This window comes from Biomphalaria glabrata, chromosome 9 (genome assembly GCF_947242115.1).
Source record: "Biomphalaria glabrata chromosome 9, xgBioGlab47.1, whole genome shotgun sequence".
Classification (NCBI taxonomy): domain Eukaryota; kingdom Metazoa; phylum Mollusca; class Gastropoda; family Planorbidae; genus Biomphalaria; species Biomphalaria glabrata.
This window is the reverse complement of record NC_074719.1, coordinates 4,379,277-4,397,545: the sequence shown is the minus strand read 5'-3', so window position 1 is coordinate 4,397,545 and position 18,269 is coordinate 4,379,277. Positions and strand designations below refer to the sequence as shown.

The 18,269-nt window shown below is 33.6% G+C and overlaps 1 protein-coding gene across 2 annotated transcripts in view; it reads right to left on the bottom strand.

Annotated features, from left to right (window-relative positions):
• Positions 1 to 723: 723 nt before the first annotated feature.
• Positions 724 to 18,269, bottom strand: part of LOC106079560 (centrosomal protein of 290 kDa-like) — a 33,971-nt gene continuing 16,425 nt past the window's right edge. The window contains exons 1-7 of one of the 2 annotated variants that reach the window (XM_056040434.1): positions 8,440 to 12,737; positions 8,068 to 8,201; positions 7,088 to 7,195; positions 6,671 to 6,761; positions 5,211 to 5,307; positions 4,480 to 4,577; positions 724 to 3,768 (exon numbers count right to left, since the gene is read on the bottom strand). In XM_056040434.1, the coding sequence (XP_055896409.1) occupies positions 3,613 to 3,768; positions 4,480 to 4,577; positions 5,211 to 5,307; positions 6,671 to 6,761; positions 7,088 to 7,195; positions 8,068 to 8,135 (618 nt within the window). In that variant the 5' untranslated portion in view covers positions 8,136 to 8,201; positions 8,440 to 12,737 and the 3' untranslated portion in view covers positions 724 to 3,612. Of the gene's footprint in view, positions 3,769 to 4,479; positions 4,578 to 5,210; positions 5,308 to 6,670; positions 6,762 to 7,087; positions 7,196 to 8,067; positions 8,202 to 8,439; positions 12,738 to 18,269 lie in introns of those variants that run through there. The other variant, XM_056040433.1, reaches the window with a different exon arrangement.

The window sequence follows — 18,269 nt, the reverse complement described above, 5'->3', positions numbered from 1 at the left end:
AGTGATAAAGCAATTGTGAAATTGAACTTTTTGATTTGTTGTGAAGGTGTTTATTCATGTACAACATTTGATTTGAATTGCTGATTGGAGAAAAAAATGGTTGATCAAAGCTGAGTTTCAATCCCTAGTATGGAATTAATAAATCACAATTTGAAGCATATTGGGTCCCTAAAGAGAAGGTACAAGTTTCTTACAGTAACCACAAGGGTGTGGAAAAAACTGATAATTATTTGACTTTTGGATCTAGATTACACTCTTATAGAGACATTGATTGTAACATTAGCTGACCATAACTTTTCATATAACTTAAATGGCTGACATTTTTTTTTTTTTAAAGTTGGCTAGTTATAATATTGTGATAGCTACAGCAATGGTAATCATCCACCCCATCTAGAAGGAGCTTGAAGTGTACAGTATATAAATATTGATATAATATATAATATATTGATACAAAGATTGATTTTCCCCCCCTTTAGTTTTTAAGTGAAAGTTGAAGTCGAATGAATTTTTAATAATGTTGACCCCCTTGAGAATGCTTTCCAATGCAGTTTCCTAAAATATAGTCACTTAGGTAGACAACTCTTATCTAATTAGTCACTTTGGAAGAGTGTTTTATGTAATTAGTCACTTAAGAAGATTATAAGCAGAAATAGAATAATAAAAAACCACAACAAACTGATCTGCACACACATATAATGAAGTATAAAAAACTACACTCTAGAATCTATTTTCAAGTTTACTGAAGAAATCAATTTAGACATAAAAAGTAACAAGTCTGACACTCAACACAGAAGAGAAAACACAAAATTGAGTCAAACTTAATATTGCTATCAGACATTTGTTTTCAATATCCTGTTTTATTTATTACATTGCAAGCAAGCCAAAATCTCTGGCAGTGGCAGAAGAAACACATTTTAAATATTAGAGACTTTACCACAAGAAATGAATATCTTTATGTAAATTATGTTACAGTAAATAATGATCAGATAATATTCATTAATAATAATGACAAATAATGATTAACAAATCATATGTCGCAATGCAAATTAGACCAATAACTCCAAAATTTAAAAAACTTGAATGTCAGGTTCTTGTATTTATCAAACTAGTATTAGGTATTTCAAATGTAAATATTTATTAATATTAAATATTAATTCAATTTGTGTTATTGGTATTATTTTCTGAACTTATAATATTTTGGCTCAAGTTCAGCCTGACAAGCACACCATACACATATAGTTGTAGATAAACTAATAAACTACGTGTATGATGTTAAATAACAATAAAATTTATTCTTGTGATATATTTACAAATGACTGATCCATGATGAATGATAATAATAGTATGAAATATCAATATGTAATAATATGTAATCTAAAATGATCCAGTTAGTCTCTTTAGATAAATAACATTCAAATAATTATGAAATACATAATATATTACCTTAACTATAATAGCTAGTTCAATGGATCACATAGACCTTCAATCTCAAAAACAACAACTGGTAATATATGTAGATCTAGCCTCTAGATCAGGCACTATCCACTGACGACAATTCCAAAAATAGAAGTTCATAGTTGATACTACACCATCAGGTCTGACCAATGCAACCCGCAGTCCGGAATCTTGAACCTCAGACTCATGTAAAAACCAAATTGCACACCAGATGACCAACTGAGAGAAAGACCTCAGTCCTGTAGACTTAAAGTTGTACTCTCAATATATAACTGAAACTGGATAAACAAGTCTTGACACTGAGACTTGACACAGTCTAACACATAGACTTGACACCAAGCTAAGATCACTACTTAGACTTGACGTTAATACTTGAAATAGAGTCCTGGATTGAGACTACGACTAAAACTTAGTCTTGACGCTAAAACCCTATAGAAGATAAAAGAAAGGATTCTTCTAATCATCTATATCTAGTCTAATTATAGACTTACAAATACGAACGAATTCAAATAGAAAAACTATACAATGAAAAATAAAACTCCCCCTAAACAGGGGTCAAGATAATCCAACAAGAAAATGTCCAAGGCAAATGCTAAGGCTATCCAGTAACAAAAACCAAGGAGAAATTCAAGAGCTCTCAAAACACGTCTATCTGTACCAACGTACAAAACAATGGAGAGACTGTACTAGACGATAAATGGCGCAAATCACACACACACTAAATTTACGACACTAGAAGTTGTGACAAGCAACAAAAGCTCAGTCCTCTAGTCTACACAGAAAATATTAATAGCGTAATGGCGTCATCAATATAGTGATCAACGCCGCACTATCAATTAGAGAAATAATTCTACTATACAGTTACATAGATAACTGCGATATTGAATCTTTTTGTTAACTTTTTACACATATCCTAACACCAGTTCAAGCTCTCTGTTGATGTCAGTGTATTGTAATACCTCTCTCAAACATAATAATGACATCCTGGTGCTAATATGTAGATAAGTGATTGCTACAGGGGATTCGTGGGCATGATATAGAATGGAGTTTTTGGCACATCGGCACAATTAAGGCCATGCCGTGCCCATAATCCTTCAAGGATTACTCTCCTTTACAAGAGCTAAATTCCATACAGTTAAATCATTAAAAACAAGGTCTATTCACAGTTAAAATAGTAAAGGTAGTAAAAATTTAATAATTAGTAAAAATCTTATGTAAATGGGACATTAGAAATAAAATGGAATAAAAGATATCATTATAAACATTATCTTTAGTTCATTTATTATGGTTGTGATCTTGACATGGTGGCAGCCTAACAATATGGAAAGAGTGCTTTCTTCTGCTCTATAGAGGGTGGAAGATTTCAGCAAAGATTTACCTTGTATATGACCGCAAGAGGTAAATGATATTGAACAAGATATGAGAACAATTTGAAGGCATAGAAAAGTGTTACAGATAAAAGGTACAAGTTTCTTACAGTTACAGAATCCTTTAGTCTACATAAAAACACAGTTTTTTAAATTTAGCAATGTTCTATAATAAAGACATTAATTTAAAAATATCACAGTTTTTATGAAAGCTGCATCTTTGATTGTATAAAAGAAAAAACAAAAACATTTTAATTAGGCAATGCTTTATAATGACATTTGAAAAAAAAATTAAATGGCAAAAGAATTTTTTGACATTTATGATAAATGTCATGATTTAGGTGTGTGCTGTAAACTTTTTAATCTTAAAGTAAATGGATCTTTCTGGATGTTGATCAATAGTACAATCAAGTACACTGAATTTTATGGTTCTGTACAGCAAATGTTCAGTTTGTTTTGAAAATATACCAACTGACCCAGCTAGTTTGAGATAATTCTTTTGTTACATGCTCTGGTTGACGAGTTCATTTAAAGACTTCAAGTGCCATAAAAAGTTGTATTCATTGCAACAAAGAAATCTTGTTAGCTTTAAAAATACAATCATTGTATAGAATGAGAAACAGCTTTTAAGATTTTCTAGTTGAAGTTTCTTTTCAAGCTTACTTCTAGACTTGAGAGAATTACACAAACAATTTTACTTTTTGGTTGACAAATAATAAATTCAAAGATGTTAACTCCCAAGTCTTTTTTATATGTAGCTATCAGTGTCCAAAAGAAATTTCAAAAATGTTTATTTCAAAGTTTTCTGGAACAGAATTTTCTCTGGAGCTGGAACAGGCAGGCCAAGCTGTGAACACAGTTTGTTGAGCTCTTTCTCATAACCATTGTTTAGTTTGGCTGACTGTAAAAGTGCAAACTTGAGATCTTCAATTTCATCAAAGAAATTCTGCGTGGAAAATAAAAATGCATCTTATAAGAAGAAAGTACAAATGAATATAAATAAATGGTAATGACAGTTGATGTGAAAATGAAAGGTATAGCACAATTGCCACTATCTTAGTAACTGTTGTAAGAGCTGAGTCAAAGTCTCTTGGGGCCCATGGAAGCTTCTCTCCATCAGCATGTCTGAAAAAACTTATGTCCAAGCAAATGTTAATTTGTTATTTCCCGATTACTAATGGCTTGTATCCCATGATGAGTTCAAAGGCAAGGCCAAGCACACTGGGGAAACTCCCCACTTACTACTTCTGTCTGTCATGAAATGGAACTTGGAGGAACTGTACATGGATAGTGACATGTTGGATTTCTCTTCCCTCCCTGTCTTACAGGTGTTCTGTTTTGATTTCCTATTGGCCTAATGGTCCCCACTAATGACCATTTTCTCGCATTGTCAATACCAGCTGATTGGTATTTTCAATTCTCCTTGTCTCTCTATATCACACTAATGGAACTTTGTTAGGAACCAAAATTGTGAGGAAGGAAATTTGTGGAGAGGTGTGCAAGACATTTCTGTCACGTAGTATGTGCTCAAGGTACACAAGAAACTCATAAATTTGCAGAGTAATCTGTCATAATCTGCCAGTCATCAACAGTTAACTCCAAGACAGACAGGCATCCATCACAGTCTATAACAGGAGCAACTAGCTGCCCTACTTACATGATCAAGTCCTTTCAATTCCTCTTTAAGTCGTCTGTTTTCTTTGGCCAGTTTATTTCTCTCCCCTACAACGTCTCTAAGCACAGGATCCTCACAGACTGTGAACAAAAACAGGGAAAAAACAATGAGAGATGTAGAGAGATGTACTTGTACATATTAACTAAAAGCTAAATAATGCAATTTCATCCCAAGCAATTTTAGTCGCCAAATCAATATTTTAACTTTGACATACAGGTATATATATATACAAAAATTTGATAAAAACAAAGAACAAAGAAACGATATGAAAATCCCAAAGTTCAAAAACCCAGCTTTTGCCAGGATTTGAATTCATGACCACTAAGTTTGTGTTGCCACTTAATATTCTCAAAAAAAATTTTTTTTTTTTTGGTTCATAGCAATGATGAGAAAAGATTATTTGGTTAAAATATTTAGTGATAACATTTTCAATATTCAATTCATAAAAATGTGAAAGAGATACACATTTGTTTTTGGTATATAAGTACTTTCCAAGAGATGTCTAGTGTACCTTGCCCCAACAAGGACCAATCTGTACATGATCTGTACAGTAATATCTTATTTAGGTAAGTACAGATGTAATACTTTTGATAAGTATGGAAATTAATTTGATTATTCATTTATAAACTATTTTTAGGTACAATCAATATGAAAATTTAACTTGATAATTTTTTTTACCACAGAAAAATTCAAAGTGTAAGAAACAAACCCACCCATTTGTTTCCCTTTAACTGCAATCAATTCTCTTTCCAACCTGATACATTTTTCTTTCTCTTCTCTTAGTCTTTGTTCTGTTTCTCCCAATTTAACCTGATAAGAGAAAATGTTTCAGCATGAAATGAAATTCAAGGCATCTCTGTTTGGTGTGTAATTTATTTGTATTCATATTTTACGATACTGTAGCCATAGTTTGGGCATTATTCGTATTATAAGCAAATGAAGACATGTCCCAGAAAAAAAAATATTTAGAAGACTCATGGGTAGAGAACAGAAAGAAAAAAAAGTGACCCTTTTCTTGTGTATTAATCAAAATGGAATAAAAATTGAATGAAAGAATATTTAGAAAAATTAAACAGCCATTGGACAGACACTCTTTACAATACATTTTACATTAAAATATCTAGACATTCAAGAGATTCAAAATAAGTGATGAAAACTTTACGAAGCATTGGAGCTTTTAAATGAGACCAAAGACTAGACAGCTGAAGAGAGCAATGCACTGCTTGAAAAGCCAACTAATAGAATACTGATACTTGGGTGAAAAAGTAAAAAATCTAGTTTAAAAAATAACAATATTAAATAGGACATACAATGTCTTCCACCTCCGATGCCTAAGGCGGATCTTTAAAATAAGGTGGCAAGATAAGATAACCAATGAGGAAGTGCTACATAGAGCAGGATGCCAGGACATCCGCTCTGTTATCAGCAGGAGACGCCTTGGCTGGCTTGGCCACGTTCGTAGAATGCCAGTAGGTCGACTTCCACAGGACATCCTGTATGGCGATCTAATAGAAGGCAGGAGAGCCGCTGGTCGCCCACTTTTACGTTATACGGATGTATGCAAACGCGACATGAAGCTCTTCAAAATCGACACTGGCAACTGGGAAGAGGTGGCACTGGACAGATCCACATGGAGAGAGAGCATAAAGGAAGGGTCACAGATTGCAGATGTCATACACAACAGAAGCAGAAAGAAACGTGAAAATGCAACGGCGCCTGGTGATTATATATGCCCAACCTGCGATCGCAGCTGTGTATCAAGGATTGGCCTCTTTAGTCACACAAGAAGTTGCAAAGGGAAAAGATAGTCTCTCGAGACGTAAAATGCCACAGACAACATATGCACATTAATAAAATATTGTTGACTCAAAATCTAACAATAGAGGAAATAATAAAGAACAATAAAAATGTCCTATTATAATATGAATATCTGAAATAAGTATGGAAGTGAGTCAGTGAGTTCCATAAAGAGAGAGTCTTGTGCTTTAGATCAGAGTATAGCAAAATCTCTGGTGAAAAACAGAAAAGTTTACATTAGTTTACAAAGCACTTTACAAAGCATACAGATTAAGGGTATATAATTTTTACTGAATCACTAAGTCTAGGACACCCAATACTCAGATTTATAAATATAATCTTTCTCTAGTAAGACATGTTGGCTGATGACACTTACATTAAGCTCTGATATAGTGTCTGCATAACTCATGTTCAGCTTCACTTCTTTGTCATAGCGCTGGAGTAGACTGGAATGCATTTCCAGGACTCTAGGATTAGAAAAAAAAACAATTAATGAACAAACTAGGAAGAAACTACTAGAATTATTGTGTATTTGTTTTGTTTTAAATGTTACATTAGTACATCCTAACCCAAACTGCAGGACAGCAATGGGTTGGAACCAGTGGCCCCTTAAGATAGAAGTATTCTGCAAAGACTTAACCAGGCAGCTATTCAATACATATATTTTTCTAAATTCAATATTACAAGATGAATCTAATAGCACAACACTCTGATTTATTCTTCTTGGAGTATTAATTATTTTTTTGTTGGAATAGTCTAGTGTGTTTCTGGTCTAGTTTGTAATAAAACTTACTTTTTTGTTTTCAAAACATCTGTCTCAGACAGAACAACAGGTTCAGGCTTCCTTGGTTGTGAGACATAGTGAGACTTCCAATTCTTGACTTCAGTCTGACTGGCAGCACTAAGAAAACCAAAGAAATTGGAAAGCATTAAACCACTAGCCTACACACACAAAAAAGCTTTTAGAGTAATCAGTGTAAATTAATGTATTAAATCAGCCCATTAGAAATATGGCAAAATAAATATAATTTCAACCATCTTTCAGTTCACTCATAAAATATGAGTTCGAAGGTCTTTCCCAATGATTCATTCACCACAACACAAACCCAACTCATCCTTCAAGGTACAGAGAAGGGAGCACAAAGAAACGGTTGTTCAGAGAAAAGCTGGCTGGACAATGGAAAATAATGGAAAAACCTGCTATGAACAGCTAAGATGGAGGGAACTGTCATAGCAGAAGTTAAGGGACGGATAATGAGATGAGTTTGATAGGGAATAATAGTAATAAAAAAGACTTTATTTAGGATGCAGAGCTAAATGGATGACTTTTTTTCCCTGACATAAATTTTTAAAAAAGAAAAGATAAAGCTTATGTAATTGTTATTAAACACTTATAAGCAAGCTATTTCTAGCATTAAGTATATCACATTAGTCTGCTTAATATTCAGTAGTAAACATTAGTAGATGTAATGAAGCAACCATATCACACTCCTTGCAAGAGATTACAGTCTCTAACTTAAGATTTCTAGTGCTAATGCAGACTTCAAACTAAATGAAGTCTCAGAGGTAACTATTGATGGTGCTCTAAGGAGACTATCAGTGACAAATCACTTGAGAAAAAGCCAGAAGTGATTTAGGTTGAAATAACATCTCCCTGATAAAATGCATGAACATTGTTTTTTCCAAAAAAAAGAAGATATTATAGTTATTATTATTAATATTATTGTTATTACTATGTACAAAATCCCATAAAAAAAAAAAGGATACACTTACTGCTTCATTAACACTTTCAATGGTTTCCCTTGACCTTCTTCCTTTGTCAGCTCATCCAATTGTCTCATTAGGTCAGAAGTCTTTCTTTTTAAATACAAATACTTTTGTTTCAGATGAATGTTTTGTGCTGAAATCTGTAAGTTTAGAGATAAAAACATGATTTTCTGTCTAAGGCTACTAACTGGTAAGTAAGTATGAGGCAGCAGTAATTATAACAAAGTGAAAGATACCAGTGGCACATTTACAAGGATATAAGGTCCTATCTCAAGAGTGATTAAAAATGTTGTTAGAATCATATTAAGACAATGGTAAAACAGGGCAGGGAAATGGAATTTAGTTTATAAAAAAAATTGATTTAACACTTATACTTACCTAAAGAACTTTGCAAAAAGGCAGCCTTTGGGAAGCATCTTGTTGATCCCAAGCCTAGGCAAAGGAGGAGGGTTGGGCATTAGGCTAGAAACCTAGCCCTTTGAAAATATACAATGCTACAGAAAGCATAACAGCACAAAGCCAAAAAGATCTTGAATCTCTCAAGAAGAGTTCATGACTAACACCAGTGAAAGCCCATGGAAAGACAAATTGATCACTAAAGCAAAAACCCAGAATAGATACCTGGAATATCAGAACCCTACTAGAATGTAGAAAGCTCATAAAGCCATAAAGGAGATATAGAGATATACTATTAAGGTGCTTGGACTAGCTGAGAGACAAGATTGAATGGTAGCATACTAGACTTGCAACAGGAGAGAAAAATCTTTGGGAACTCGAACAAGGAGTTGCCCCAATGATGGAGTCAGAAGCAACAAAAGCACAGCTTGAGTGGGAAACAGTCTTGCCATACCTCAATGAAAGTGATACTTAATGGAAAAGGTAAGGAAATTACTATCATTAAATGCTAAGCACCAACAAAAGAGCACAAAATGAATTTTACGATCTTCTACACCCATTACTAGATCATGCACCAAGATAAGACTTAAAACTTGTGGCGTCTAAGTATGTCAGGATAACAGGAACAGAAAATTTGTTATGGGAAAAGAAGGAGTAGGCACCTGCAATGAAAATGTGGACTTCGTCGTTGGTGATAAAGCCTATTCACAAAACATCCTGGACTTAACCCAGTGGACTAACAAATAACCAAATATACCACATCAATGTTGCAAGATATAGAGAATTAAAAAAAAACAACAGTTATAGCAAGATGTGGTGCACATGTTGCTTCAGATCACTAGCTACTATTAGCAACCTTTCAGAATTAATTCAAGGCATAAAAGAATAAAGAAAAATGTTTAACTGTGAAGTAAAAAAAGATTCAGTGCCCTCTCAGGGCTAATAGAGAAACAGCGGAAGAACACTGGACTGCAATCCAACAAAAGCTGGAAACTATCATACACAGAAGTTTTAAAAAAAGAAAATTAAGAATGGAAAACTCCAGAAACCTGGGCAGTCCAGAAGTAAAACAGAAAAAAAAAACCCAGTCATAACCAATTGGAAAAAAAAGAACACACTACTTGGAAATGAACAGAGAAGTCAGAGTGCTGGAGAAGTCAAGTGATGCTTTATACAAACACTGACAGAAGATGCAGAGGTAGCAGCAAGATATGGAAATACTCTTTCAGAAGTCCTAACTAGGTCTAAAAAAAAAAAAAAAAAAAAAAAAAAAAAAAAGATCTGTAAAAGTGGCAAATCTGAGAGAACAAAGAGAATGCTGGATGGAACATTTTAAAGAAGTCCTAAATCAGCCAACATCACCAATTATTCCAGGTATTCCTCCAGCAGTTGAATGTCAATGAAGGCACAATGAATAGCAGACAGGATTTAGATAGCATAACTCATGTACAAATAACTTAGCTTCACTTGGCATTAAAATAGTGCAACACATAGAATGTCAGCTCTCCATCTATTAAAGTAAATTGTGAATTGCCAAGCCAGTGAATTTTTTGGTAGTCTGTAAAGAACTGTGTGGCAGAGGCATCAGCACATGTAGAAAACTAGGGGTCTATCAGGCCTTCATACTCCCAACATTTGCTTATGCCTCTGAGTATAAAGAAGGCATGCAAAGAAGCTGAACTACTACACATGATCTGCCTCTGAATGGTAAGTGCCAATAAAAAGTACCCATCAGTGAGGTCCTCAAAAGAGTAGGCCTTCATAGCATCCACAAAACCCTGATGCAGTCACAACTACATTCATCAGTATTATGCACCATCCTCCACCATGGACAGCTGACAAACTACTTTGAAATGAGATGAGAGTGAGACAAGGCTGCATGCTTTCCCCACAAATTTTCATACTGGTAATAGACTGGAGAAATAAGAAGGTCAACAGCTGGCAATACTGGCATTTAATGGACTCTGGCAAAACAGTTGCCATATTCATGGCATGAAAACTTTATTGGTTGTGGGCAGGCTCTATTTTTGAAAATACTTCCCACGTTGTCTCCATTTTCTTCAAATGATAGAGTGCAACTTTGGTGAAAAGTAACTCTTTTTTTTTTTTTTTTTTAAGACTTGTCACAGCTGAGCTCATATACAATGTCTTCAAGGAAAGCTAAACGTGCTAAGACTAGACTCATCATGCCATGGTAGACATTAAAATGAATAAAATGTCAATGAGAAATGCAGCTAAATTGTACAGCATACCCCACTATCCATGGCCAGTTACATGAATAGCCGTCTCTAGTTCCCAAATGGTCTTTGTTAACTATAGGTGAAGTAGACAGTTTAGTGAAAAAACTGAAATGGAATTAGGGAGATTGCGAGGTCCATCATTGCTGTACAAAACAAAAAAGGTCGAGATCTTGAAGAGATTGCTTGACCAAGCACACAGTAGCTGAGTGGATTGCTCTCCAGGCATTCTGAAATCTCTCCACCAATGTCACGTGGTAAAAAAAGAGCACTTAAAGACGGCAGTAAAAGAATGGCTAACAAATTTCAAACAAGCTATTGAGTTACAAAGATCCAGCAATATTTGCGAGCCCCAACCATAAGTTATAAAATCTCTGGACCATAAAGGGTACATTAATTCCATAAGGAAGCTAAAAATATCAAACAGTACCGGTATGTTAAGAATGCAGTTGAACAGCATTATAATAATTAAAAAAAAACCCAGCTGAAACAAAAGCATTAAAAACATTGAACTTGAGTTCAAAATGGAGTTGGTGAAAGTAAAAAAGGAATGTCAGCTGATAGAACATAATCACTATCTTTTAAGTTTTATCTTAGAGCCAGAAGTAAAAAAAAATGTGGTTGAAACCATGAAAGGGTAAACATATAGCACAGCATTGAGAAAATATGTGTACCTGTCACAAATGTAAAGTCAGATTTTGACTGAGACAGAACTGTCTTCAGTTCAGCACAAATCGAATGTTGCCAGAATGGCTTCTGAGCTAGGAGTGCTAGCTCTCATTCAGGCAGGTGAGGCTCTACATACTTGTGATGTTGGGACTTAGATGCCACTTCAGTGGTAGACAAACATCTCAACCAATTTCATATACTGTTTAAGTGTTTACCCACAAAAGAAGTCTTTTACCAATTCTACTATGAGACTGACACAGGGTAGAGCATTTGATTGTGCCACGAACGCTGATTATACACAGATGATTAGAGTAACAGTTAAAGAAATCTGTCTAAAAATAAAAATATTGTCTTTCAGATAGGGTACCTGTGAATCATTGCGTTACAGAACTGCTAAAACAAGATATTAATGATGAACCTCCGGAGACTCACTGCAATGTGCATTCATTGGACAGAATAGCTAGAGCGTCTAAAAAAAGCTCTCATTGATGTAGATAAAAGAGCTGAAAATTAAAATTGTCATTCTTAACAAAGTAGCATCAATATTGAGTCTGTCAGAGACAAAAGCAATATTATCTAGGCCTCTGTCTAAACCAGCTACTGAGAAAATATTACAGGACACAGTTTCAGCACCAGCTAACAGCATGCATGCAGAACATGCTCTTGGCACGACAGACTGTTTAATTAGAAAAGCCCCCAATACCACTAATGGCTATCTGGATTCAAAGGTTTGCTTGAATCCAAACCAGAAGATTTTCAAAGAAACCGTATACAATTTTCCTTACCTAGAGGATCACAGATCCCAAAAGCAGGAGTGCTTAAAAATAAGAGATAGATGACAATAGTAAAACATGATGGATTTAAGCATATCAGTAGGCTAACAATGCATCAAGGAAGAGACTGGAACAAGACATAAAGTCGTAATAAACAATGCCACTGAAGATAATGAATTGTTTACAAAAGTTGTCCCAAACCAGAAGCCTTTCTTAGAAAAAATGTAAGGTGGTCAAACTATGACAAACATTTATTTAACCATAAATGGGAACTGGACAATGACAAAATATTTTATGGACAAGTACTGACAGAAAGATTAGGGTTTTGAGGACATTTTTATTGAGTCACTTATTGCTAAACATGATATATTTTTTTTAAGTTTAGTTGATTATTACTGTTTATGAATTTACTATGCATTATTTTTTTTTCATGCTCCTTTGATACTTATAAATTCAAACTCTTCTTTTGAAACTGTTCATTATGATATATACTTTTCTATATGTATTCTTAAAAACTAAAATATTCTTATTTATAAAAAATCATCAGACACTTTTGCTTATTTGCATATCTTATTTCCTTTCATTTTGATTTATATACTTTTCTATGTGTATTCTAGAAAACTTATATTCCAATTTATAAAAAAAACATCATTAGATTTTTTTTTTCTAATTTGCATAACATGCATAATAATATTTTTAAAAAAATTTCATCTCATTTTTAATTGCAACAAGCACAAATAAATTCCTATTTTGAAACTGTTCATTTTGTTCATGTATTCAGGTTTTCTGAAATATTCACATTTGAGAACAAATTACTTCACTTTTATTCAAGTCAGAACTTCATGGAACCTACAGGAACCCGGAACCAGAAATTTTATGTAACAAATTTCCTAGTTTCTTTTTTAAATCCAGGCCAAGCAGATGACGAGAAAGTTATTTTTTTTTTTAGTAATTGGACATAATGAATTTCTTAGTATTCGTTGTGGCTATACATAAAATGGGGTGCTAAATATAAGTTTTATTTTCTTTTTTTCATCATATTAAAGTCTATATTATATAACAATAATTTTGACTCTACTATTTTAAATAAAACTTAATGTTAATTTAAAGTTCTTTTTTAAAAAATGTGCAACATAATGCATGATAAATTACATAAATTCCAGAGTCTCCTGAATGAGTATGTTTGTGATGGTCAACAATGTAACACCTTTAAAAAATGGAAATGTTACATACTTTTTTCATTCAAAGAATTGTCAGAAGCCTTATGTAACAAATTTCCTAGTTTCTTTTTTAAATCCAGGCCCAGCAGTTGACGAGAAAAAGTTATTGTAATATTAACATGCAATCAAGGCATTTGCACCAGAAAGTGCAAAATCTAAAGATAAGGAAGTCAACCATCAAATTCTACTGGAGTATATCTAGCAATCAAAAAACACCCTGGTATCCCCAGGCCAGGTCATGATTAAAGATAGGTTTGAGCTCATCCTGAAATTTTGTTCACATGGTGGATTGTACACACTTGCCTAGACCAGGAGAAGACGGCTACAACCCATGTGCACAGTTTGACCCTCTCATTGAGCATGCAAGCCAAGTTTCAAGGCATTACTACAAACCACATAGAGAGATATGTATTGATGAAAGCCTGATAGGCACTAAAGGCGAAACCCAGTTGATCCAGTATCTCCCAAATAAACATCACCATAAATGGGGAATAAAACTTGCTTTGTGATTCAGTGACAGCCTATCTCCTTGGATTTTTTGTCTATAAGGGAAAGCGAGATACCAGTACCATCAATGACGAGGCAGACAATGAAAGAGGACTAGCCCATAAAGTTGTTATGAGATTGATGAGGGTGGGCTCATATTTGAGGAGTGGATACCCCCTTTTTATGGACAATTTTTAAACTATAGTATTCCCCTTATCGTGAGCTGGCTGATCAACGTACCCACTTAATGTGAACTGTTTGGGGCAACAGAAAAGAAGAATAAAAGGTCTAAAAGCTAAAACGCAACCTGGTGAGATCATCACATACAGGCAACAGCATTTAGAGAAAAAAAAAATCCCAGAAAAACTCAGTGCAGCTATAGTCTACTAAAAACAAAGGCTGACAAGAGATGTTCTTATTTGGAGAAGAGGCTTACCACAAGGAGGAGATGGACCACAGACAGCAAAAAAACAAAAACAGTCACAGTTGTAGACTATAATAAGCACATGGATGGTGTGGATCAGACAGACATGATGCTTTATTTTTATTTAGATGAGCGTAGGACTATCAAATACTGGAAAAAAGTAACATTTAACATTTTGTCCTGTATGCTCCTCAATGCCTACATTTTGTACAAGGAATATGCTACTGGCAAGTAATGAAATTTAACACATCTGTCATTGAAGCACTTGTCCAAGAGCATTTAATTTAAGCAACAAAGACGGCCCTGAAGCTGGAAAAGAAGTTTCCCTAAACACAAGTGTTAGGACTTATTCAGCCCTAAAACATGTTTAAAAATAATGAATCTTGTCAGCATGCTAATGAAAAAAAAAATATAAAAAAATGAACTTAAAGGGTTAAACAAAGAGCACATTGTCAGAACTCCAAAAATTCATCAAATACAAATATTCAACACTTAGTTTTATTGAATTTCAAAAAATATTCCAGAGCACTCTTACAGACAGGACATTTGTCTATAATTGTGTCAGAAATGAGTTTAGTCAAGGGTTCTGCAAATCTTTAGTTAGGCTGCATTGTGGCTTGCACTCTCTTGATGGTATGGCTTCTGAAGCTAAAAGAATTCTATAAAAATTGGATAGTGAGTCGAAGGCGATGTAGGTAAGTTTCATATCTCTTTCTGGTTTTTATAAAGTTAAGTTTGTAAATAGGATGAAAAATGAGTTGTGAACCAAATGGTGGCTAAGTTAAAAACATTAGAAGAACAAAGAAAAGAGTTTGAGTTGGATACCACAAGACTAGAGCATGCACAAAAAGATGTTGAGTGCCTAAAAAAAAACTAAAATGTTTCACCCTTCCACTAGGAAATGTATATATAATTGTATCTTACATCAGGTTCCTATTGAGAAAACTTGTTCATTAATTAAATTTATTGTCAATGAATTTACAGGAATCACTGTCACAGCTGCCACTACATCTAGTATGGCATTAGAATTAGGAAATAAATTTCACGTTTTATTTCTGCTTGCTAGGATAATCTACAAGATAAAAGATTCTTTGGCAGTCTATTGAGAAAAGTTCTGCAAATCAAACTAAGAGAGGCAATAGAGAAATAATTGACCAACCTAGATGTAATGATACCGATAAAGAGTCTTAGGTAGAATATTACACTTTTGTTTATTATTCTTTGAAGCTTGTCAAAGTAATGATAAAATTAAATATATAATGAAATTTAAAGAAATACACTGATTTACATATACCCATAATATACGTTTATATCATACATAGAGATACATTAAATATTGTCTAGAATGTTGGCTAAGTATGCCTATTGCCAGGCTGTCCCCATGCCAGACCTTTGTGTCATGGCAACCTTTTAAGGCAACAAAGGTATTAAAATGCAAGAAAGACCAGCAGCCAGCTGACAATACTTGGCCGACCTATCATGTTAGGATCCTGAGACGCTATGATAATTATTTAAACATGTTTCAACAAAGTAAAGCATTTTATAACAATAAAAGTAAACCTATAGTTTTGAATTACTAGATATTTTGGAATTAATGTTTGTTAAATCTTAAAGGTGAATTTTTTACAGAAAACTTTGAGGAAGCCAAAGAAGGATCCATTTTGGCACAAGAGACCTCTGATTTAAACAAGGACATTTCAAATCCCTTAAGTAAAGGAGGTGTGCAATTTTTTTTTTTTCAAGTCGCATGACATCTTAATTTTTAACAAATAAAAATTTTATGAAGTAATTTTGCTTCATATGGCCAATATATTTTATATATTGGTGTGTGTAAATGTATGAACTTATTTTGTTCCAGAGTGAAAAATAGGACTTTCTGAAGCTCAGATGAGGAAACTCAGCCATTAAAAAAATGGCTGAGAAAGCCATCACACAATTACCACCAAAGGTTCCTAAAGATTTAATATCTTCAGGCGAATCAAGACTTGAAAATGTTTTTTCTTTTAAAAAATTTGATGAGCCTGCCCCTTTCTAGCCTGGTAGAATTCGTTAGCCATGAAGAGAAGTTCTCTGATCAAATAAACAGAAAGTTTTTGGTAGGTCATTTGATTGTCTATTTATAAATGATAATTGACTAAAAGTAAACTGATAGCCTTTTTTATAACTTAAAAATTTTTTTTAGTTGGTTTTATCCAAAAAAACATAATTTTCCTGATTCTTTTCATGATAACAAATTTGAAAAAATTTACTGCTTTGATTTGAGCTGTTGCACATGCCTGAAAAGTACATGACAATCTGCCAACCAATGATGTTCAAACTAAAGTCACGCCGCCCAAAGCCTTAATATCACATGATGATATATTCAAACTAGATTCTTTTATTAAAGGAAGTCAGAAAACGTCTAAGACCACTCCAACATTACCATGTGTGTAATCTCATTTATTAAAGGAAGTCAGAAAAAGTCTAAGACCACTCCAACATTACCAAGTGTAAAATCAGAAGGGAGGAATTCTGAAATGCCCTAAAAAGGAAAACTGGATGAGAAAGATTAAATGGGAAAAAAGAAAACAGAAAACAAGTTAAAAAGAGAGGAAAAGAAGAGAAGAAGAACAAATAAAATATGAACAAAAGAAAGAGAAAAGAAACTTGTTGACTCAGCAAAACAATATCCTACAGAAAAAAAAGCAAAGCAGCCAAGAAAAAGATAAGTGTAACAACCAAAGCAGGTCACATAAACAACTCAAGGCAAAGGCTGCGACATTTTTAGTAATTTGAAGCATCCATTGCTATATAATCCATTAAAGATAATATGCATTTTTTAGTGTCACTCTTGTGGTATGAATGCCAAAATCGCTATTAAATCGCAAGTAGCCATTACTATTCTCATTCGATCTTTTGTTTTAAATAACATTCTCAGACATCTTGATAATTAAACACAACAATTAATTAATTCTGAACAATATATCTTTATCTATTTTAAATCATTTAAATAGAATTACTGTTACTTTTGGCTATTTTAATGTCTACTTCTTGACCACTCGGGCCTAGATTTGTTCTTTTTCTACTCCTTAAACTTAAAATCTTGTCTTCTCAGACGTCTCATTCAGACATTCTCAGATTGACTGTTCTATTAGTATTTTCCTTCTAATTGGCTTCTCCTTTTTAATCTACTGTGTCTAGTCTTAGATCTAAAAAAAAATTAAAAAAAAAAAATCTAATCACTGACCTGTTCAACCTAAAGCTAAAGAGAGTAAAGTTTTTATTAGTGATTAGACCAAGAGTTTAGCTAGGAGTCTAGAATCTAGATAGTTCATTTTATTAAATATATGTTTTGTGATAATACAATTTATTTAATAGTCTAGTTCATACTAAGCGGCTTACTAAACCAAGCATTTTTTTTTTAATTTATATCCCTTGTTAAGCTCTTTGCCTTTGGAAATGACCACTAAAACTTCATCACCTGATTTAGATAGCTTCATATCTTCTTTTGCCAATGATGCTGAAAAGGGAACTATAAGGAATGGGAATTGTCACAAACCGCTGTGTGCCCACACCCATTTGTGTGTGCGTAGCAGAACAACAACAGTCCATTATGGGCCTGGCTATGGAATGTTGACCCAACTGACCCCTTACCCGCCATCGAGACGAATCAACTGCAGTTCAGTCTACACCGCCAGAGTCTGATAAATCTTCTCTAAGTATAAGTCTACACCGTAACGTCTAGGACTTTACTTAAGATCTCGAGACAAAGAATGGATAGATAAGTGTGAAGTATTGGCTAGTAAGTTTAAGAAAGATGAAGGTAAGTTTCAAATCTCTTTCTGGTTTTTATAAAGTTAAGTTAGCAAAAAGGATGAAAAAGAGGAAATATGAGGTGATACAGAAATTGAGAGAAGAAAATCAAAGATTGAAAGTAGAAACTAAAAAAGTTTTTAAAAACCAAACACATCTCTTGTAAATAAATCTCATTACAAAGAAATAAGTATATTTAATGTGTCTTATA